The sequence below is a fragment of the Crocodylus siamensis genome, chromosome 7, assembly GCF_052110815.1.
Source record: "Crocodylus siamensis isolate JL-2025a chromosome 7, ASM5211081v1, whole genome shotgun sequence".
Classification (NCBI taxonomy): Eukaryota; Metazoa; Chordata; order Crocodylia; family Crocodylidae; genus Crocodylus; species Crocodylus siamensis.
The window spans coordinates 8,447,971-8,469,665 of record NC_143401.1 but is presented as its reverse complement, the minus strand read 5'-3'; the positions used below and the strand labels follow the sequence as shown (position 1 = coordinate 8,469,665).

The 21,695-nt window shown below is 52.4% G+C and overlaps 1 protein-coding gene across 7 annotated transcripts in view; it reads left to right on the top strand.

Annotated features, from left to right (window-relative positions):
- KIAA0319L (KIAA0319 like) overlaps positions 1-14,280 on the top strand; it is a 49,942-nt gene extending 35,662 nt beyond the window's left edge. For 5 of the 7 annotated variants that reach the window (XM_090058639.1, XM_090058642.1, XM_090058641.1 and 2 more), the window contains 11 exons: positions 214-346; positions 1,081-1,229; positions 2,176-2,327; positions 2,504-2,642; positions 3,398-3,557; positions 5,774-5,916; positions 7,059-7,181; positions 7,693-7,783; positions 8,224-8,315; positions 10,617-10,762; positions 13,215-14,280. In XM_090058639.1, coding sequence (XP_089914765.1) covers positions 214-346; positions 1,081-1,229; positions 2,176-2,327; positions 2,504-2,642; positions 3,398-3,557; positions 5,774-5,916; positions 7,059-7,181; positions 7,693-7,783; positions 8,224-8,315; positions 10,617-10,762; positions 13,215-13,277 — 1,391 coding nt within the window. In that variant the 3' untranslated portion in view covers positions 13,278-14,280. Of the gene's footprint in view, positions 1-213; positions 347-1,080; positions 1,230-2,175; positions 2,328-2,503; positions 2,643-3,397; positions 3,558-5,773; positions 5,917-7,058; positions 7,182-7,692; positions 7,784-8,223; positions 8,316-10,616 lie in introns of those variants that run through there. The other 2 variants (XM_090058640.1, XR_016443669.1) reach the window with 2 other exon arrangements.
- Positions 14,281-21,695: the final 7,415 nt, after the last annotated feature.

The following is a 21,695-nucleotide window of genomic DNA, read 5'->3' as shown; positions in this document are numbered from 1 at the left end:
AGGAAAGAGAACAGAAGCTGAGACTCCTGGGCTCTGTTCTTGGACTAGGCAGAGCCTTACAGTGAGACCTTGGGCTAGTCGCATAACCATTTTTTGTCTTGCTCTCTACTCAGTTGAGTGTTCACAGGGAAATGATTCTCAGTTCTCCCCCAGAGAGCACACAGCATGCTTTGATTGCGTGTCTTCTTTCTGTGACCCATGCTGCTTTCTTAGAGAACAACAAGCCCCCCAAAGCAGATGCTGGTCCAGATAAAGAGCTGACCCTTCCTGTGGACAGCACGACTCTCGATGGCAGCAAGAGCTCAGATGACCAGAAGATAGTCTCCTTCCTCTGGGAAAAAACCCGGTGAGTATCAGGGTCAGATCATCCTGGGGACCTCTCTGCAGTTTTACATTTGTACTGAAAACCGAGGATTCAAAGCCTGAACCCCAGGGCCTCAATGAAGGGTTCATCCAGAACTACAACAGGACCAAGATGTGGAGCAGAGCCCCCTTCCAGTTTAAACATTAGAAATATCTCAGCCTCTGGCTTTTGGTAGTGATAAGGGGTCTAGGCCATTTAAAATCAGTACAAAAGGGGTCTTCAGTGAGCATCAGTCTTGCGTGATCAGGCTCTCTTCATTCTCTATGGAAACAGCTTGCCCCACCAGTTAATTGTGGTTGTTGCCAGGCCTCCTTTTGGAGGCTCATCCCTTTTGGAAATTTAGGGTAAGGTCTGTGAGCAGCATTTTGTATGTAACTTTCATTTTGTCCTAGCCCAACAGTGCAAGCACACTACAAAGTTTCTACCTTGGAAGGACCATAATTGCTGCAAACACATTGTCACTGTTTGCTCATTGTGCAGTTAGCAGTTATCTGCTTTGCAGCAAACCCTGAAAAAGCACTTTGGGTGTGCAGGATTTCCCCAGTGTAGGTTCTAGTCTGAGAGTTGAGGAAATCACTTCCCTTTATGCACTTTTTATGTCTAGTTGCCCTTAGAGGCAAAGCTGGCACCCTGATGACTGTAGCTCCCCTGTTTATTGGTGTGAGACTAGACCCATGGCCTCTGTAAGGCTCAACATGTTCTTACGTTTTGGCCAGGGGCCTGGATGGTGTGAAGCTGGAGAATGCCAACAGCAGCATTGCCACTGTGACTGGGCTTCAGGTCGGCACATATGAATTCACCCTGACAGTCAAAGATGAGAGGAACTTGCAAAGCCACAGCTCGGTTAACGTCATTGTCAAAGAAGGTACATCCAGTTCTGCTCAGAACTGAACTGTGAGACCCAAGAAGCCCTTGGCAGCTCAGTGGAGACCTGTGACCTGTGCAGCTGCACTCAAAGGCAAACGGTGCAGAAGGAATGGGGTGAAGAAATGCACACTGCTGCATATAGCAGCAGTCTGCCTTCACCTGGAATCATGTGCATTACTGACAGTCCCACCCCCAAGGGTATCTCAGAAGGTGGAGGCCTGCTTTGGGGAAAGTGGGGGGAAAAAAGCGGGGGTGGTTTACATCAGAAAGTAGTAAAATGGAAAGGGAGTGATGTGGATCTGTAATGTGCTGCCTGGTATCAAGGCAGGTCAGGAGTTTCTTTTCTGCCCATCTTGTATGGAACAAGGGGACAGTCAGGGCTAGGGAAAGACATCAGTCATGGCTGGCAAAGGGAAACCTTTTTTTGGCTTGATGGTGATAACCTGGAGTTTACTGGCATAGGATGCCCTTGAGTCCTGTTCTTCTGTGGTCTCAAAATCACCCCAGTGTTTGGAACATCCCTTGGGTTATAAATGTTATAAGGCTTTTTGCTTCGGGCTTGAACCAATCTCTAATATTCAGAGAGCACAAGAATTCCTCCGAGCTGAGGACTGAGGTTATTTGAACTCTTGCTAACGTATCTGGCTAATCCTATGTTCCTACTGTTTCATGATGCTCACGGGAGAAAGGTGACCAGTTTCTCTTGCTGTTTGAGGGAACTCACTTGCCAGTATCTAAGCCAGTCACTATATTGTGTGTTAGAACAAGTTCAATTTTGACTGGAGGACCTTGTCCTCTACTGAGTCCTGCAGTACTTGGTTTGTATCCCCTTTAAATGCAGACCCAGCTAGTGATGTACCCCTGGATTACAGCTCAGTACCTGGGGTCATGCTTGCCCTCAGGCTTCAACAGAGCTTCTAACTAGTTTCTTTCTCCATGTTTAGAAATGAACAAACCACCAGTTGCAAAAATTGCTGGGAATGTCATCATCACCCTGCCCACAAACACAGCAGAGCTGGATGGGTCCAAGTCATCTGATGATAAGGGAATCGTCAGCTACCTGTGGACTCGAGATGAGGGGAGCCCTGCAGCTGGGGTGAGTACTGCACAAACAGCCTCTCCTGGAGATGCAGTAGGGTGTTGCTAGACAAGCAGATGTCCCCTAGTACAATGCTGCACCATCCTCGGAGCTGTGCAGGGCCAATAAGCTCAGTGTGTGGTAAAAGTGGTCAAGCCAGCAGTCTTTCTAACGTTACTCTTTCAAATTCCCAGGAGGTGTTAAATAACTCTGACCACCACCCTGTGCTCTTCCTTTCCAACCTGGTGGAGGGGACGTACACATTCCATCTGAAGGTGACAGATGCCAAGGGAGAGAGTGATGTAGATAGGACCACGGTGGAAGTCAAACCCGGTGAGTCCTTTTTGTGTTGGGCCCTAAAATTTCTGAACTAGAGTCCAAACCTACCATTTCAGGCGTGGACAAAATGGTATGCAGGATCCTAGGAGCAATGAACGGTTCCCTGGGCAGATTGACTTTAGGGATTCTGTTCTTTGATCACATTCTGAAGTTGCAGAATCATTGCACCTTGGGCACAGGAAAGCTGAGAGCATCAGTATTTGAAATGCCATCTGATACTACTGAACTAGAGAGAGCTGCTTCAGTAGGAAACCATGAACCAAACTCTTCTGGTTTGGCCTCAACCTGACAGTCTGGGGAGGTGGGGAAGTGCCTTGTGGAGCTCAGATGAAAGGTGTCATAGCAGTGTACATGCACTGATGCTGTAGGCTGTCTTAAAATCATACAACTGCCTTCCTCTTTTTAGAAATTAAAAAATCATAGTGACCCTCATAATTGAATTTAACCAGCTTCCATAACCTGCAGGGCTTCTGATAGTGAATTAACGGACCTCCTTTTCTGTTTTGTTTCTGGAGCTGGCTTTTGCAGTGCTCTTGTGCATGAACTCTCAGTCCAGCCAGGGAAGTCGAAAGGTCATAAGTTACATGGAGCAATAGCTGTGTTTTTGTATAGTCCTTGAAGGCTGGGATTCTCTGCTCATCATGATGTGTAACGATTGTACTTTTTAGACCAAGGCATCCTAGAAGGGACTGAAAACTGATTTGCTCCCTGAGCGGCACTCAGAAACCCTTCTTCTGTGTTCTCTCTAGATCCAAGGAAAAACAACCTTGTGGAGATGATTCTGGATGTTAATGTCAGCCAGCTGACAGAAAGGCAGAAGGGTATGTTCATCCGTCAGATAGGCGTTCTGCTGGGGGTCCTGGATTCGGACATTACCGTTCAAAACATCCAGCCGTACACAGAGCAGAGGTAGGCAGGGTGGTGGGGCTGCCAGGTTCCCCAGGGGGGAATCCTAGTGGATGATGAAAGTTTGTCGAGCTGCTGCAATGAATCCATTCCCTTGATTGACAAGGGAAAGTGAATTTTATGATCCAGTGGGTATTGGTGATTGCTGGGAGTTGGGCATCATCCTCCCAAAGCCCCGGGGCCTGCCCTTGATCAGTGGGACAGTGTGAGAAGGTTCATACTGGAAGTAACCGGGAAATTCTTTTAAATTCCAAAACACTCAAGGAATATCCTACCATTACGCTTGTCCAGCAAGCTGTTGGGTTGGATCCAGGAGTAACCAGGTGCCATGCTAAAGGTCAGGTGAGAGAGTAATGGTCCCTTAAAGCTAATCACTTGGCCTGGAGCTTCTGCAGCATGCCCTGTTGCATCTGTTTAACAAACTGGGGGTTTAAATCTCATGAGTTAGCTGTTTAGTTTAACACTGATCTTATGTTCACGCTTCTAATTTGATTAGGAAAAGACCCAAGCTAAACTTCATTAAGCCACTCAGATTAGTGCCAGCAAGTATGAAGACCAGGCCTTTTTTACAGTATAGTGACCCAGCTGCAGGTCATTTAGCGAGCCACAATCTGACCTGCCTTGGCATTAAGGTACCTGGGAGAATTCACCACTTCATCCTTGTCCTGCAGAGAGAATGCTCCTCCGTAGATCAGGCTGGAGAGGGTTGCTCTAGGAAATGGATACCATGATTAGTTTTGTGTTGTTAAAGCTAGAATGGCTCAGGGCAGTCCCGCTTCCAAGAGTCCCATGCGGGTATTATGTGGATATATCAAGATGTCTGAAAATAAATGTGGGCAGTTACAGAATGAATTCAGAAAAAAGTTGTTGCAGCGCGTATTCAAGTTAGTCTGAAGAGTCGCTGAAATAATTTAGTGCGACTCCAACTATCCAGAGAGCAGTGTGATACCCAGAGGGAGTCTAAACAACAGATCCACACCCCATACAGCCCTTTTTCATGACCAGAGTGCTGTAGAGGCATTTAATCCTTACAAAGGATCTTGGAAGATAGAGAGAGAAGCTGAGACAGATTTAGGAGACTTGCCCAAGGTCATTCCAGGAGTCAGTGGCAGGTCTGGTATCAGACCTAGAGCTTTCCTGATTCCCTCCACCCTTCCCTTGATGGCTGCAATATGAAAATTAATGTGATTTATTGTCCTTGGCAAACTGGAAACACAGGATGAGCCAAGAAACTAAGCTTAAAAGCATCAGCTCCTCTAACTTGCCTTTCCATCTTTGCTTCAAGCCAAACCAGTTGCCCCCATTCTTGCTCTGACTGAGGGGAATCAGAGGTTTCTTGTAATACATTTTTATTTTGGCTGCTGCAAGTAAAGCATTAAGTAAATGGAGCAGAGCAGAAGGCCTCTGAATGGGTGCACTTCAATTCTGACAGTTGGCTCTGCGCACAGCTTACACCATTTGCTCATTTTATTAGTTAAAGGCTTCTCCTAGCTGTCATCGCTGAACAGATTCTCAGAATCTCCTTGGGTTCTTCTTGCCTCATGTCCACTAGCAATAATGAGTGTGCAGCTTCGCTGAATTGTTATTTGAGGAAGAATAGAGTCAGCTAGTTCCTTCAGAGCTGCCTGGACTGGGTAACGGGAGAAAAAAAGGAAGATTATGATGTCTCTAGCATAAGCAGGTGACACTGGAAGCATACAGGGAGGGTTCTAGGTTAGTGCTCTTTTCCAGTAGCCACTTTTCTGACCAGAAATCCCTGTCAAACTCAAGCTGGGCTTTGCAAAAGCAAGTAAAAGTTGTTGTTAGCAAATGGGCCACACTTGAATTCTGGGAAGAAGTGTGACCCACATCCACCAAAACCTGTCTGTGTGAAGTTCTAAAGATAGATGTGGGATCATAAAGGGCTGGGGTTCGCATGTCTTGCAAATAAATGGAGACTGTCTCAGCAACATTTGAAGCAGGATGGAACAAAGCCAATAGACTGTGGGGACAATCCAGAGGGGTAGAGGCCTGGTAGGCATGCTCCACCTATGACTTCTGTAACCACTGTCATATGTATAACTCAGCTGGGCTGCAGGTAAAATTGAGATTGTAATGATGGCAAGTCCCCTGCAATACGAGAAGGGAGACGTCTCTTTACCTTCTGCTGTTATGATGACCAGCTGATGTGTAATTCTTGCCAGACGTCTCCTGATGACATCTTTGCTTTTGATTTGTAGCACCAAGATGGTGTTCTTCGTGCGGAACCAGCCTCCCCATCAGATATTCAAAGGGCGTGATGTGGCCTGGACACTCAGGAATGAACTCCGGAAACAGCAGTCAGACTTCCTCATCTTCCGAGCCCTGGAAATTAATACCGTCAGTGAGTAGGAGCCAGCAGCTGTCTCTTCCTCCACAGACCCTTGTAGGACCAGAGGTCTTATGCATGCAGTTGCATTCCTTCGCTGCCCCCAAAAAAATCAATGCTAAGAGTTAATCCATTTGTAACCCACTGGGCTGTCAGTATTACATGTCCCCACTTCTGTGTTGATCTAGAATCCTTTTAGTTAGCATTGTAATCAGTTTAGTAGACCTTTATCTGTGTTAACTTCAAGTTAGGCCACTTTAGCATAAATGAGGCTAAGGGAAGTAGTGTAAAAGGAACTGAGTCACAGACGAGAAAAGCTTCTTGGAAAGACCAGCTAGTGTTAGGACATCAATTCTTGATTATGGGTTCAGGTCAGCGTGTTCTAGTTTGACCAAGAGAATGACAAGAACGTCTCCTTTCTTACCATATTTATCAAAGTTTCTGTCAAGTAGTGTTGTCAGCCTTTGGTGACGGGGATGAAAAGGGGCTTGGTGCTCCGAGATGGGTTCCTCTGGCATCCTTTGCTGAGGTGCCCGACGGCAGATATAATAAAGGTCCAGCACCTCTGAGAATGTAGTCTCTGAATTTGGGTAAGATCTCGCTCCCTGGCTCACCGCCTGTTGGCAGATCTTAGGATTTTAAGATGTAGAGATTCCAAGTTGTAAGACTGCTTATTTCTGCTTGGGTCATAAAAGTGTATCTAGATATATATTGTGTTCTTTATTTGCTGGCAATAGTTATACTTGGAGAATTATAATAGTTTGCTCCTGCATTTGCGCCATTGAAGGACTCATTTTGCATGAGAACAGGGGCTGTTAAACTTTCAAGCCCCCAAATCTACCCTAGACATCAACACATGCCTGATCCACAGAGGGGCGTTACAGGCCTCGGCCCTTAGGCTCTGTAATATTTGTACTTTATCCCTGGAGGTCCCCAGTTCTGACCTTGCTGTGGGCTAAGGTGGCAGCAAATGCACCTCTTTTCCTATTGTAGGCTTCAGGGTACTGCTACTGTTATGTTCTCTTCCAGCTGTATTCATCTGGCCCCTAGATAGCCCTTAACCTTGTACTGACTCTTCACACATACCCGCTGCCCAGCAGCTCTGTTTTTAACCTCAATGTCAGCCACTGAGTGACTCCCCTGCTTCCTGCCCACAGCATGCCAGCTGAACTGCTCCGAGCACGGGCGCTGCGACTCTTTCACCAAGCGCTGCATCTGTGACCCTTTCTGGATGGAGAACTTCATCAAAGTGCAGATGGGAGATGGCGAGAGTAACTGCGGTATGGGAAATCTGGGCAGGTCTTTACTCTTTTCAGTAGCTGTATAGAAGCAGTAAAGCACTGCCTGTTTGAAGCCCATGGTCCTGCTGACAAGCAGCTACCTGCCCTCTTAATTCAGTGGGGGTTTTCCAGTGCCTGGCTTGTTGTATATGAAGCTCCAGATCACAAATAGCAAAACTGCAATGAGAACAGAAGTGGGATCCTTCTCCTGTCACTGAATGTTAGTAGGAAGATGAAACTCCCTGCTATAGCAGGGGCTGACTCCATATGTGAATATGTGGTGTCAAAAGGACCTTGTGAGAAGTGTGGGCAAAAGCAAGGGGATGGTGGTCTGAGCATTGGCTCAGACAAGATCTAGCTAAGCTAGCAGAACTAGCAGTAGAGAGAGAACACTTGTCTCAAGTAGTGAACCTGCAGTTGGATTGACCTTGGAGGTCCGTTGCCTCACACTTCATCCACAAGCAATGTGCAGCACCAAGTGACGCTCCCACTCGGGTTTCTTTGCTTGCAGAATGGAGCGTACTGTACGTGATCATTGCATCTTTTGTCATTGTGGTCGCCTTTGGGATCTTATCTTGGACTGTGGTCTGCTGCTGTAAGAGGTAAGGTCCTGAGTTACCTGCAGTCCTCCTCCAGGGTCTCATTCATAAGTGGGCCATTTATATAGGCCTGTGTTATTCCCAGTTCTCAGCAAAGTACTGCCTGGTTGAAGTCCATGGTCCTGCTGACAAGCAGCTACCTGCCCTCTTAATTCGGTGGGGGTTTTCTAGTGCCTGGCTTGCTGTACATTGGGCCCCAGATCCAGTTGGGCTGCAGATACAGAAGAACTGGTGCAGGTGAAACAGAAAGGTCTAAGTTCATTTTGGGTTCAATTCATCTGCAAGATCTTGGTTAACCTGAAATTGTGCAACCAAAGTAACACTGATGATCTTGTTTCCCTGATTAAAAAGAAGAGCAGGCAACATGATTGTTAATGGCAGAGCCTTGACTGTCTGGGTTTGTCTAAAAATGACTTGCCACCTAAATTTTTTCTCCCTTCCAGGAGGAAAGGAAAATCCAAAAGAAAAAGCAAATACAAGATTTTGGATGCCACTGACCAAGAGAGCCTGGAGTTAAAACCCAACTCCAAAGCAGGTAAAAAATGAGGGAAGGGGGCCTGATGTCTGTGAGGCTGACAAGACAGTTCTTTGCACATGGATCTAACCTTGCATGGTGACGCTAATGCAGAACTCAGTGGTGATGGGTGAACCTCTCAAGGTCTAGACTCTAGAGGTTCACCTAAGACCTGAACACTGGCTCCTTAGTGAAGTTATCTAAACCTCCCTGGCATAGGATCAAGCCAGAAACAGTCTGAGAACTGGCTATGTCTTGATATTTGCAGCCCGTCGCATTGGAAACAACATGTGGACAGTCTGGCCCTGGTGCTGTGGTATGTCTGGTTCTGGCTCAAGGCTGGAGTGGAGGGGAAGCCTTTTTCCTCTGAAGAATTTGAGCTCAGTTTTTGTGCCTCACTTGTACTTGCCTAGTCCTTGCAAGCCCACTGCCGATGAAAGCTCATTGCTGGCATTAAACCTCTTAGCCTGAGCCCAGCATGGAGACATCAGTATGGAAGTGGTGTGGCTGGGAAAAGGAAATGTAGAGTCTGGCTCTTCTCCAGGGTACTGTCTGTTGGACTGAATCTGGAAGCATGCTCCACAGTTCTCTTTTCTCTGCCCAGATCATTAGGCTGAATATTCCCATTTGATGTAGACTCCCAGCATAGTCCTGAAGTTATTTGTTACTATCCCTGTAGTGTAGGACACCTAGTACTGTAGTGGGACAGCATATGAAGAGGCTGTCACAGTGAGTTGTTGGTCTCTGGGAGGCCAGGGGGCTAAGCAAAAAAACAATGAAGCAGCTGGACCTCTGGGACCCAGGTCTTGAAAATTTGCTCTTCAGCTTACCCAGGTGGCTATAGCCCATGTGGGGTACAAAACCTCTTAAAGGCCAAGATGTACATGCTCTGTTGTAGATAGACTCTATTTGCCATCTCCATGCAGGCAGGTGTTTGTCCCAGTGTCCTTGGCCAGCATTTCCCTCCCTTCACCACCCCTCACACCAGACATGGTCTAGAAATGCTGTTGTTTTTATTGTATAAGGTTCATAGGAAAGTAGGTCTGGAAGGGGCCTCACAAGATTATCTAGTCCAGCCCCCTACTCAAAGCAGGGTCATCCTTGACTAAACCATTTCAACCAAGTGTCTGACCAGCGTCCTTTTAAAAATCTTCCAAGGATGGAGATTCTGACATCGGTACCAAGCATAGTCTCTTCTGAATATGGCCAGGCAGGAGGAGGACCGTGGGAAATCAGGCATGTGCTCTCCGAATACCGAGAAATATTTCAACTCTTAAAGCAGTTGGTACTAATAAGACTGTGCTCCAGCCATGTATGTTAAGGGGAGGGGTGGTTCTAACAGTGCATGGAAAATGGTCCTTAATCCTTGTTTGCTAGTTGAAAGTAATTGCGTATCATAGTGTTATGGGACTTAATGGAGTTCCAGCAAAGTGAGCAGTGCCTTATGACAGCATTGGAGGGCCTTGCAGCAACACTGCTGCTTGGCTGATTCCCCTGGGAGCCATGCAGCTTGGAAGTACTTCTTCTTCGGATATCCTTGAAGAAGAGGGGGTATTTTTTGCTCCCTGAATACCCAGACCCCTGCCTTGTCCCCCCTGTCTTACCCAGCACCAGTGGACCTCTCCATCACAAAGGGCTTTTGTTCCACTGGCAAGAGTGCCTCAAACCTTTGCTTTCCAAGGGTAACTTGATTTCCACCTTGGCTAGCAGACATCCGAAGAAACAGTCTCCTCGCCCAGAGCCACGTAGGGAAGCATCCCAGTCAGTACCAACTGGAGTCACAGTTCTCCATTAAGGAAAAGCTGAAATCTAAATATTTCCTGTCGACAGTATCAGTAAACATCTTTCTCCCCGTCCTTGGGCATTAATCTAAATTCAGCCCACTAATGTATCTTTCTTCCTGTAGATCAGGAGGAGAAGCAGCGATGATAAAATAATACTGACCTCCTCTTGCTGATCTTCCTACTCACTCACTCGCATAGTCCTTACTGCAGTCTCTGCCCTGCAGAGGTAGTCACTGACTACACAAAACCTCTACAAAGAACAGAGTGGCATGGCCCCAAAAATCCCCCTTGCTGCAGGACCTGGCCTGTCAGTTAACATCTCTTCAGCCCTGGTGCCAGGAATGAGTTCAGGGCTTGTCACCCCACCGTGGCGGCCAGTGGAAGGCATGGGTGATAGGCCTGTGAGACTTGGTTAAGATACCAGCCTGTTGCCAGCTCTGAGCCAGACTGTGGGCTTGTTTCTGCTGTTAAGGGGAGCATGATCCAGGGAGACACAAAGCAGTTTCTGACCTTGGATTCTCTCTGGTTTCTTTTGAAGGCGGCCGACAGAAAGCTCAGGTCCTCAACACCAGCCTCATGCACTCCGAGTCGGAGCTGGACAGCGACGAGGCCATCTTCACGTGGCCGGACAGGGAGAAAGGGAAACTGCTCCGCAGCCAGAACGGCTCCTTGCGGAACGGACAGGTGCTGCCCAAGCCCAAGAACCAGAGGGAAGAAATCCTATAGCCCAGCCTGGGGGGCCCTTCCGTTAAGAGTCACGAGGAAAGGGAAGGCTGCTCTGCTCCTCAGCCCTTGGGGGCTTTCAGAGACCAGCTGGATCCTGTTAGGACAAAGCTGCTAACTTACTGCCCAGAAAGGACCTGTTTTCTGGGTTCCTTTTCGTGTGACTAGAACCACTCGTACTTGAATTCGGACTTCAAGGGAAAGTGAAGGAAGGAGCAGAAAACTGTGAAACAGGGACTACGGGGCAGCAGGGGTGGGCCTGGCACATGTGGAGCCCACGGGACAGAACCACTTCTAGCAGCTGTGAAAGCGCGACCCCCACCTGGCCCCCCTCAGGCAGCCGCAGACTCCAGCCCTGCTTGCCAAGGGAGGTCTCCTCTCAGGAGGAGGGTCAAGGCTGTGGGGGGAAGCGCCTGTTGGGGCAGCCTCTGGCAGTGGTGCACTGATTTGTTTCCGACAAATTGGTTCGTGTGCCAGCTAAGCTGCAGAAAAAGGCTCTCCCCCACCCTGACCCCCTTACCACTCCCAGCTACTTAAGCACTGTTCTTTTAAGTGTGCCCCTGGCCTATCCCACTGCCCAGCTTCGGGAGTGGGAGGGAAGGGAAGAGAAGTACCATGTTTCCACTGTGCCTGCTTACAGCTAGGAGAGGAGCTGTTTGAGTTTTGTAATTGCTTTAATTTATTGTTAGTCCTTTCACTGGGAATGGAGATGCCGTGGCACCTCCTCAAGCATGGAGAGCCTGGCGTGAGGGTGCGCCCTGCCTCCTGCAGCTGTGGTGCTGGCTGTGGCCTCATGTGTCCAGCTGGCTCTGCTTCGTAGCAGACCCTGGGGATTGCTTGTGAAGGGGAAGCCAAGCACCTAGTATGGGGGCCCCCCCGAGGCCCTGAGACCCTACCCGCCTCCTTCACACTCCACAGGTCCTTAACCCCTCTCCCACAGCGTGAGGTGCTGCACACTGCATCTCAACTCTTGCACTTAGAGCCACGCATGGGCTTCTGCCTCCAGTCCCTGCTGGCTGGCTGGTCCCCTCCACAGCCCTTTGTGTGGCCTTAACTAGCACCGTGTGCTCCCAGCAGCTGAATCCTTTGGGCTGGCTGCTGGGGAGAACACTGCAGATCCACCAGTGGCTGGAAGTGGGAGCACTTGGGTCCTTGTCCAAACATCTGTGGGCAGCCAAGGCAGCTGCAGGCCTGCAGTGAGAGCACGCTGCTGTGGGGCCCAGGCGAGACCTGCCCCTTGGAGCCAAGCAGCACGTGGGGTGGAAAAGTGGTGTGTCTCTGCTGGCCCCCATGCCTTGCCCAACCCTTGTCCAACCGTGCTGCTCTCTTGGCACATTTCCCTTCTCCTGGGGAGTAGAGGATGCTGCCGCTCCTTCAGGGAGGGGAGGCTAGTTTATTGCCTTTTCTTCGTGTTCTAGTTCAAAATCAGAAGCTTGTTTCATTGGTTTGGGGTCTGACCAACAAGAGGCTTTAAACTCCAGAGTTGTATTTATGTTGCTGCACTACTGACTTGTGTTAAACGAGATGAAGATTAAACTCGCTATTTAATTTGATGGACTGTCCCTGCCCTGAATGTAGTCACGTCTCCTACCAACACTGTTTCCTCTGCAATCAGATGTTTTCTTTAGGCCCCAGGACTGGATTCCTTAGGTCTAGGTGGCTAACGAGAGGACGGTGCTCTGCTCCGTGGACTGCCAGCCATGGGGTTTGGGGTCTCTGACTGTGCCTGCAGGACCTGTCACGCTCTTCCCTATGGTGTGGGGACGTCCTGCTCACCCATCCTACATGCATGTGAGGGTCCCTCAGTGGATGCTGTCTCCATGCTGCCCTTGTCCTGAAATCACTCCTTCCCCGACCACCCACAGGGAGCCCATGGCACCAGGACAGTCTGGGTGGGAGGTCTTAAAGGGACAGAGTCTAGTTAACAATTACCCTTAGCTGAGATCTTTTTGTTGCCAGTAGCATCAGAGACTAGATAAACTGAAGTCTTAGGTCTCTTAGTTGCACTGTTCTCCTTATGCAGATAGTCTCCCCTTTCTCTGTGTGCAAGACTGACTCAGAGCTAAAGAAAGGTGGGACTGAAGTCACATATCAGCTGGGTGCTCAAAGGCAGGGTCATACCTGAGATTCTCTTAGGCTGATGCATCCCATTAATTATTCCCACTTTTAAGGCCTGGGTGGTAGCCTTGCTCCTCTCCCAGCCTGGGGCAGTCCTCTGCAGTACAGGCAGGCTGCTTGCGGTGGGGAAGCTCTCCTGCATGCTTTGCTGCAGAGATCACTACCCCTCACAGCAGCTGCACCGTGCGCTTTTGAGCCGGCCTTGGCTCCGATACGGAGGGGAACAATTAAACCCTGCACCGCAATTGCCTGATAGCGCCTCTGTTTAGCTGACGGTTTTCTCCCTTCCTTCTAGTTCCCGGTGGGGAAACAAACATGTCCCTGGAAGTGCTGTAGTCAGCTGACGGCTCCGCTGTAGACAGAAGAGCTGTTTCCTGCCTTGCCTGGAGGAGACCTGAGTTTTGCAGCAGGCGCTGGCACTCTGCGCGCTCCTTGCCGAGCAGCGCTGCTAGGACAGCTTCCTGACTCGGTAGTCGTTTGTCATCCCCGGGGCAGGTTGGTGACGCAGCGCCCGCATTTGTTCACCCCTGGTGCTGCTCAGCTGTGCGGTGCTCCCTGCTCTCCCACCTGTCTCTGTCCTGCTCTTCAGACCTTGCCCTCTGGGCCTCTAAATTTCCCCTTCACAAAGAAACACATGCCCTAACTCTGCACTAATGAGCATGGCCAGCGCCTCAGAAACCAGTCTGAAATCTCACAAAAGCTAATGTGGAGCCAGGGGATGGGAGGAGTAAAAACCCCCTGGCAGTTAGAAACTTCAGTGTAGGCATCAGCTCACAGGTGTCAGGTCATCTGCTTCCACAGAGGCCCAGCCCACCTTAGAGAAGCTCTTCCTCCAAGGTAGGTGGTGTCAAACAACACATCAGTCTAAAATCCCACCTTCCCCCAGTGTATTATTAATATCACTGCTCATTTGTTACCTAAGCACCCTGATCCTAGCTTGACCTTGCAATGAGAAGTTTTCTGCATGGCTATGCATTATGATTTCACAATTAGAGATGCTGGCTACAAGTTTGCCATGTGTGGAAGTTAAAAGCTGAGACAGCTGTTCGATGAACCATCAGCCTAACTGGATTTTGTTTTCCTCGCTCTGCGATTATAAATGGACTCCAGACACACTTGGTTGTTTTTCTTTTCCTGTAACAATGTTTGAGGCAAAGCCCATGATCTCTTGCAATGCTGGGATCCAGTTTCAAACAGTTTGCTCTTAATTTCCCTTTGTTCTTTTGCGCGCTGGGGGCTGCCCGACCTGTCCAAGCTTTGATTTAATGATGTTTGTTGATTGCAGTGTTACTTGGATCAAGACTGGAAAATGATTTCACACACATTTCTTGCAAATAAAAGGGGAAGTTGTTTTGCTGCTACTAATCTCTCTCTGGTTTCTCACTGGATGCATTTCAGGGAGGGTTTAAAGGGAATCGGATCCTTACTTCTTTCCAGTGCGGGCCCGTGCCATGCTGGAGAGCATCTGCTCCCACTTCTGTGTCTGGAAACTACAGCTCCCACAAAATACTAGACCAGTGGTTCTTAACTTTGTGAGGCTCCTGTCACCCCAGGGAAAGTGCCAGCTCTTCACTTGTTTCTTGAACATGGAAAAATACCAGTGCGCTGCTTCTGTTACAGCAAACTCAGGAAGCCCACGGCAGCTGGGGCTGTTCTTGACACTGTGGATTCCTAGTTGAAGTTTCTGGGTTTGATTTTGTGAATCCTGCATTGGTGTTTTTCCACACCTAGCAGTGCAGATATTGAGCAGCACCCTGCTACATCCTGGTTTACAATCACGGTATTGCACCCTGGAGCTGCCACAGGCCTGCCCAGAGGAGGCCACATTTACCGCTTGCCCTGAGCTGTCAGGTGATAAGCGTCAGCCCTGGTATCATGAAAGCTTCCTTGACCAGGAGGCCTCACAACTACTTCCAAGTTCTGGTTTCTCGCACTATGAGCTAGGACCGCGCAGCCCCCACGCTGTGGTATGGGTCCCTTGGAGGGACCTCCATTGCTGCGCCCCAAAGAGCTCAAGGTGGTCCAATCTGCCACAGAGTCTGCCATCTCACCACACTGCCAGCAACCAGTGCTGAGGGCTGCTGCAGTCCCTGGCAGAAGAGCCCTGACAGTTAACATTTCAGAGGCTGGTCAGGGAGGAGGGGAAAGGGCCTCTGAGTGCATCTGCCACGAGGGCTGCTCCGAGGAAGCCAGAGGAGATGCAAATGTGGGCTATTGATTTCACTGGAAAGGAAAATTGCTGAAGCTTCAGGGATTGAGCTTCAGCAAACAGCACTGGTGCTCGGGATGTCAGCACCTCCTAATGAAGCTGAGGAACGTTCATTAATTAGCAGAGTCCTTGAAGGACATTAAGAAAGGCTGCCTGGCTGTCAGCTGAGCAAGTGTTTTAGCGCCACTGCAGCCAAGAGGGCCTGTAACACAATGGGATGAGGAGGTTTTGACGGGCAGGGTGAAGTCGCCTTCTGGGCTGCCCCTCTCCTCCAGATGTGCCCTCCCACCATCGGTGGGTCATCCCACCAACGCCAGACGAGTGCCACGCTGCAGTGACCTGGGCACAGCTCACGCTGCGGAGGCCTGTCAGCATGTTTTCTGCTTCCCTCTAGTTTAAGCTGCTTAAAGAGCCCAGGAATTTCTGTGCTTATCCAATTGCTGTGGTGACATCTCTCCCAGGTCCCCCCTCTCCATGGAGGTGCAGCATCAAGGGAGATGAGAGCAGGGTTCTGGGCTGCACAGGTAGCACCAAGCACTGGCTTCTTCACTGCCCAGCACCAGCCTCACTCAGCCACCAACCTTTGAATGAACGTTGGGGCTACAGTCATTCCCCTGGGTCCTTGAATAGTGCCACTCTGGGCAGAAAGCATTTGGCCATGGCACCAGAGGGGCTTGGGCAGCAGTGAGTCACAAAAAAGGGCACGTGCCTCCGGGCAACCCCATACTCGAAGGACTCGCAACAGCATTTTGGCAGAGGCAGGAATCGGTGTCTGCCAGAGTAAATGCTGCCTGGCTTCTGCACCTCACTACAGAGCTGCAGGGGTAACTTGCCACCCACCTGCCTTGTGCTTGCCTGCCTGGATGGCCAGGCAATAACAAAGCTGCTGCATTCTCCCCCCGGCTCCAAGGTCCTCTTACCTGGAACAGGTCTTGGGGTGCAGCACTTCGCCCTATGGAGCAGGCCCTGTCGGGCATGCATTTGTACAGCGCCTGGCACGGCAAGATCTTGCCCACAACTGCAAGTGCTACCTCAGTTCAGGCAGCCGTTGTCTCAAGGGCCTGTGCCTGGGGGTCCTCACCTGGATTGACGGGGGAAACAGGAGGTACAGGTAGGGAGCAGGCACGTCCGGTCCCTGCAAAGCATAGCGCTCTTGGCAGGGTTCCCTTTGGCGCCCCAGCTCCTGGCAGAGCCGCAGCCTTCCCAGCCCTAATTCCCTCATTGTTCCTGGCAGCTGGTTTGAGAGAGACCTCAAGATAGTGGGAGAGGAAGCAGGAGGGTGATCAGAGTCATCTATTAGCTGACAAAACACTTCAAGGAAAGATAAAGGGTTTTATCTCCGGGCTTGTGTGGAGCCTGCGAGGCTGAGAGCAACCTGCTGCTTATTAATTATTTAAGCCCTTCGATACCTGTCTCGGAGGCAGTTGTCACGTTTCACTGTTGGGGAAACTGAGGCACGGAGAGGAAGGGACTGCCCCAGCCACAATGCCGTGTTTCAGGACCTGGGCACCACCCGGCTGCCTGCCCCAACATCTAGAAGAAGAGCCCCGGAGTCCTGGCTGCCGGCTCTGCTCCACCCCGAGCGCCTGCCCTCGTCCGCTTGGCAGAGCTCACCGTTAGCGAGTGCGTGGGCTCGATTCAGTGCAGGACACAGAGCTCCTAAATCCCATGGCCTGCGTGAAGGCTGAATGCGCCTGCCAGCTCCTGGGTTCAGAGCCAAAGCAGAGGGGGAGCCTGCATGGCGAGAGCCATGGGGACTGGAGGAAGCTGGTGCTCGGGGGGGCATGATGCCAGGACAGAGGGGCACAACTGTACCTCTGTGCTGGGTAAATAGGAAGGGTCAAGCCCATGACCAGGAGATGTGTAAAACCCCTTCCTTGAAGGGCTCTGGCTCATCTCCCATTGTTTCTGGCGGGCCCCAACCCGCAAGCTGCCCTCCCATGGGTAAGGAGCGCCTCAAATACCGCAACATGAGCTGCAGCCAGCTGAGCCCCCTGCCATGGGCCTGGGCTCTCTCTGCGACTTGGGGAACCCCAGTAAACTCCCCTGGGTGGGAGCTCAAGGCCACAGCTGCTCCAGTTTGGTCATGCAGCAACCCTGCCCGGGGCCCCGGGCTCCAGACAGTGAGAAGCTTTGCAAGATGCCCAGGGCCTGGGGACCCCTTCGCTGCCCAGGGAGGAGCCACATGGACCCTCCACCCCCAGAAATCTGTCTGAGCCAGATCGATGCAAGCACAAGGGGCGCATCAAGCGAGGAGGCACCATGGGGAGTACCTCTTAGTCCCTGCAAAGATGCAGGAGCCCAGGCGGTGTTGGGGCTCTGGCTTCAGCCTGGGGAGCTCCCTTTTGGGTGGCGTGGGGAGGGCAGTGGGCTGGTGGGACACAGTGCAACGTTGCCTCTGCCGGCTTGGTGCGCACCCCGGCTGCTGAGCACAGACGCAGGGGTTCACGGGCTCCGCTAGGGACTCCTAGGGCCATTTCTGCCATCAGCCAGGAAGACTAGGCCCTCCTGCCAGCCCCAGGGGAGGGGAGAAAGATGGCTCAAGAAAACACCAAAATCCATTCAATTGCCCACCCCTGTAGTAAACACCACCTAAGCCCGCAGGGAAACCGAGTGGCAAGACTGCTGTCCGTTCTCTCCCGCCCCAGCTGGAGTGGGGAGAGGCTGAGCTCGCTGCCTGGGACCCCGTCCTGCTGCTACAGTGCTTGTTCCCCAGACAGCACTGCCTCTTCCAGAGCACGGGGCTGGGACCGAGCACTAGCCCCGAGCGCTCCTGGCAAGTCTTCACCTCTCTGTGCCTCGGTTTCCCCAAGCTGACAGAAGTGCCTGCTCTTCTGCTCAGCCAGCCCCAACTCTGACCCATACCCAAAACAGGTCTTCCTAGCCCTGGGGTCACAGGAGCCTCATTGCTAAAGAGACATCACCAGTCAGGCTGGTGAGAGCCCAGGGACTCAGCTGGGGTGGGAGAGTCCTGTCCTGCCCCAGGGGCAGCTGTGGGATGAGAGGCCAGGAGCCTGAGGACTGGAGCCTGCTCTCAAGGCTGATGTTGTGCAGGTCACAGCTTCCCTGCCGCCGTTTCCCCTCTGGGGTAAAGACGCCCACTTCCACATCATGCCTGGAGACCCCCCTTTGGGAAGCTGTTCTGGAAATGGCAGCCAGGACTAATACGCGTGCTGGCCCCGACCTCCCGAGCAAGGAGCTCAGCCCCTGTGACACAAGGAAGCTCTTCCAGTTCCTCCCAGTACACAAAGGGAGCAGTTTGCCAAGGTGCCCCATCCCCGCACACCTCTCCCCCCCACCTTTGCCTCACAAAGGGCTGGCGTTCCCCAAGTGCTCAGCTCCCCGGCCCCAGCGAGGCTGCTGGAAGCTCTGCTCACCGGGGTGTTTGGCAGCGATGGAGCCTGTTCTTTACGGCCACCTGTCCCAAAGCCATTTCATCCTACTCACGCTGGTCTCTGCTCCCACTCCTAGCTCTCCAGGGCAGGGCCCTAGGGCAACGGGCCTTGAATCGTGTAGCAAGTTCAAGCTTCAGGGGCACTGCATGGTCCCTTGCACTGCTCTAGCTGCAGGGTGCCTTCCCTGTCTCACGCGCCTGCCATGCCTTGATAGTTGTTTGATTGAAAAGGAGGCTGCCTACACGTCCTAGAGCAAGCCCCAGTTCTTCTGTGCTTGATTCTGCCTCTCCGACTAAGCAGACCCTCCTGACCCATCTGTGTAGCCTTCAGGGCCATTCATGGACTTCAACCTCCACTACAGCCATGTCCATGCCTCACAGGTGTTACTGTACGACCGCCACCCCTTTGCTCTAGCTGGGGGCCCACCATGCTGGAAGTGGCCTCTGGGCACCAGCTCTTATTTTGATTACTTCAGTCCTGGGCCCCCTGGCTTCGTCTCTGCCCTGCTCCGAGCGTTGAGCCTGCTTTGGCTCTGTCTGGGCCCCCTAGCCCTGTCTCCACCCCAGTTTGGGCGCTGGGCCGCCTGGCCTGGTTTCCCGCTCTGCCCTGCTCTGGGCACTGAGCCTGCTCGGGCTCTGTCTGGGCTCCAACCCTGTCTCCACCCTGCTCCGGGCAAACCTACTTTGGGTCCCTCTGGTTCGAGTTGTGCTTGGCTTCCACAGGCTACCACCCTATTAGGCTCAAGCCCTAAGCCTGCGGTAGGGGTCAAGCCCCTGTTGTACCCACAAGCACTATTAAGACCACCATCAGCGCCCAATATCCCCAAACCCAAGCTGCCAGTCTGAACCGTAACACAGGAATACGCACAGTGGCTGTAACACAAACTGAACCCGTGCTGGGTCCAAACGTGAACAGTAGCTTACGGTCAGAGCAGTCACGCCTCCCCCTGCCCTGGTTACCCCCTACCCCAATAGCAAGCCTCCAGTGCCTCACCTGCCTCCGTAGGGGATCGAGGAGCCGGCAGACCCCCTTCCTGCAGTGTGCGCCTACAAGCTCCTCGCGCTCCAGATTGCTGGGACAGTCTACCTGATCTGGCTCAGACCCTAAGCTTATATACCACTTACGCCTTCCCATCAGCTGGCACTCCAGGCCCCAGGGGTTTCTCATTAAACCCTGAAGGCTGGTTGCCAGGGCGGCTGATGACTGCTGCTTCAGCAGCCTCCCTGTGCCAGGCTCTGCCCTACTGGCCTATTTCCTTCACTGCCGAATCCCTTGCAGCCAGCTCCCCCCAGGCAGAGATCTCCTGACAGGCACAGGGATGCCCTTCCCTCTGATGGGCAGGTCCCTGCCGAGGCAGCAGGGTTTCTTTGCTGCCTTCCCTCTTGTGATTAGTCCCTGGGCTCCATCTGCTGCCATTTCTCTCTTTAAAGGAACAGGAGCCCCAGGCTGACCACTACGACTGTCCCGCACTGCCTGGGCAGGCCTGAGCAGGGTCATGTGGGGCTCAATGGGGGCATCCGGCTCCCCGCCAGGGGCCGAGGCCTGCCCTGCCCCCCATGGAGCTGTGCTGGCACCGGTGCACCTCACTGTCCAGCCAGACAGCGGGGAAACTAGGTGCGCGCCTGATAATGGGTTTGGTGGCCATGAAGGTTAATGGCCTGCTCATTAATGCAAGGAGACAGCTTTGAAAAGAACGCTTTTCTAGTGGTAGTTTTAGCCAGCACCTATGACTGGCATGGGTGCCACTGTCCTGCCCCTACAGAGGTTGCATTAATTGCACATCCACCTGCTCCTGGGGGGGGTCACTGCCCCTGCTGCTCTGCAAGGAGCCCTGTCCCAGGCAGCACGGCTGGATGGAAAGGCCACGTAGGCGAGGATGGCCTGGGAAGCAGTGGGTTTCGGTGGGGCAGGGGGCTGGGCTCTGCAGGGGGCTGCTCCATCAGGGAGGGTGCCAGGCATATGGAGTGCCAGGCTGCTTTGCAGAGCCCCCAGGTTGTGCCTGGGCTCTCAGGCAGGTCCCAACATCTGATTCCTGCCCCTCACTTCCAGGCTTCGGGGAGCTGATGGGAGGCAATCCCAGGCCAGGGGGCAGAGCACCCCTGCCCACGACTCCCAAGGGAGACCTCAGCTGGAGGAACATTTTTGCATTATGGAGCTCAGCGAGTGCAGCTGGAAGCAGGGCCCCATGTGCTGGATCCTGTAGAGACGCACGTGGTCACAGCCAGTGCCTGCCCCAAAGTCCTTCCAAGCCAAGTGGCCCAGAGCAGGAAGATGGTGCAAACACAAGCCCTGACCTCAGGAGTGCATGGAGAATCTCTGCTGACAGTACAGGCCCTATGACACACACACAGGTGCTAATCCGAGTCTTCCAGCCCGCTCTCGCCTCCAAAGACCCAGCAACTTCCCTGCAGCCGTGGTTCCCAGTCTCCTGTCCTTCCCTTCAGTTCCAGCCCCAAGGGAACCAAAGGAGGTCCAGATCCCACTGACCACCCCAGGCCTTTCCTGGCCCCTGGGGAAGAGGTAGGTTTGCAGCCTGACCCTAATGGACCCTAACCTGCCAGCACTTCTGGGGGCTGTGAGCAGGGGGAGCTGAGCTCTCCCCACCCTCTTTTCTGTGGCCATGATGCCCTTGCCCAGGGCAAGTCCTTGGTGAGCCTGGATTTCACTGTGCCACAGGGCAGCATTTCCCAGACTGCCTGGATGGGTGCAGGGCAAGCACCAGGAGGGGCGTGCACCCGGTACAGCACCCGGGCCCTTGCTCTGCACCTGCTTCTGGCCTCCCAAAGCCCTGAGCTGGAGCTGGAGCTGGAGCTGGAGCTGGAGCTGGAGGGGGCTGGGAGGACCAAGATCCCAAGCACAGGCACGTGGTCTCTCCTCCCCACAGTTGCACACAAGTGCCCGAGGCACATGCCAGGTCCCGCTCCCTGCTCACGTCATCCCCCACAAGTGGGTAGACCATGCACAAGCCATTTGACTTGGGAGCCCTGGTCTGGGGGCTTGGGCCTGGCCTCGCTGAGCCTCTGCTACGGGAATCCCCATTGTGCCCCCTCTTGCAAGGCCTGGGGTCCCACACTGGGGCCACGTGTTGAGACCTGGAGAGCACCACACACCGGGGAGGGTTTGCTCGTGGCCACGAGTCCCTCCAGGGGAGCTGAGCGGTCGAGAAACCCCA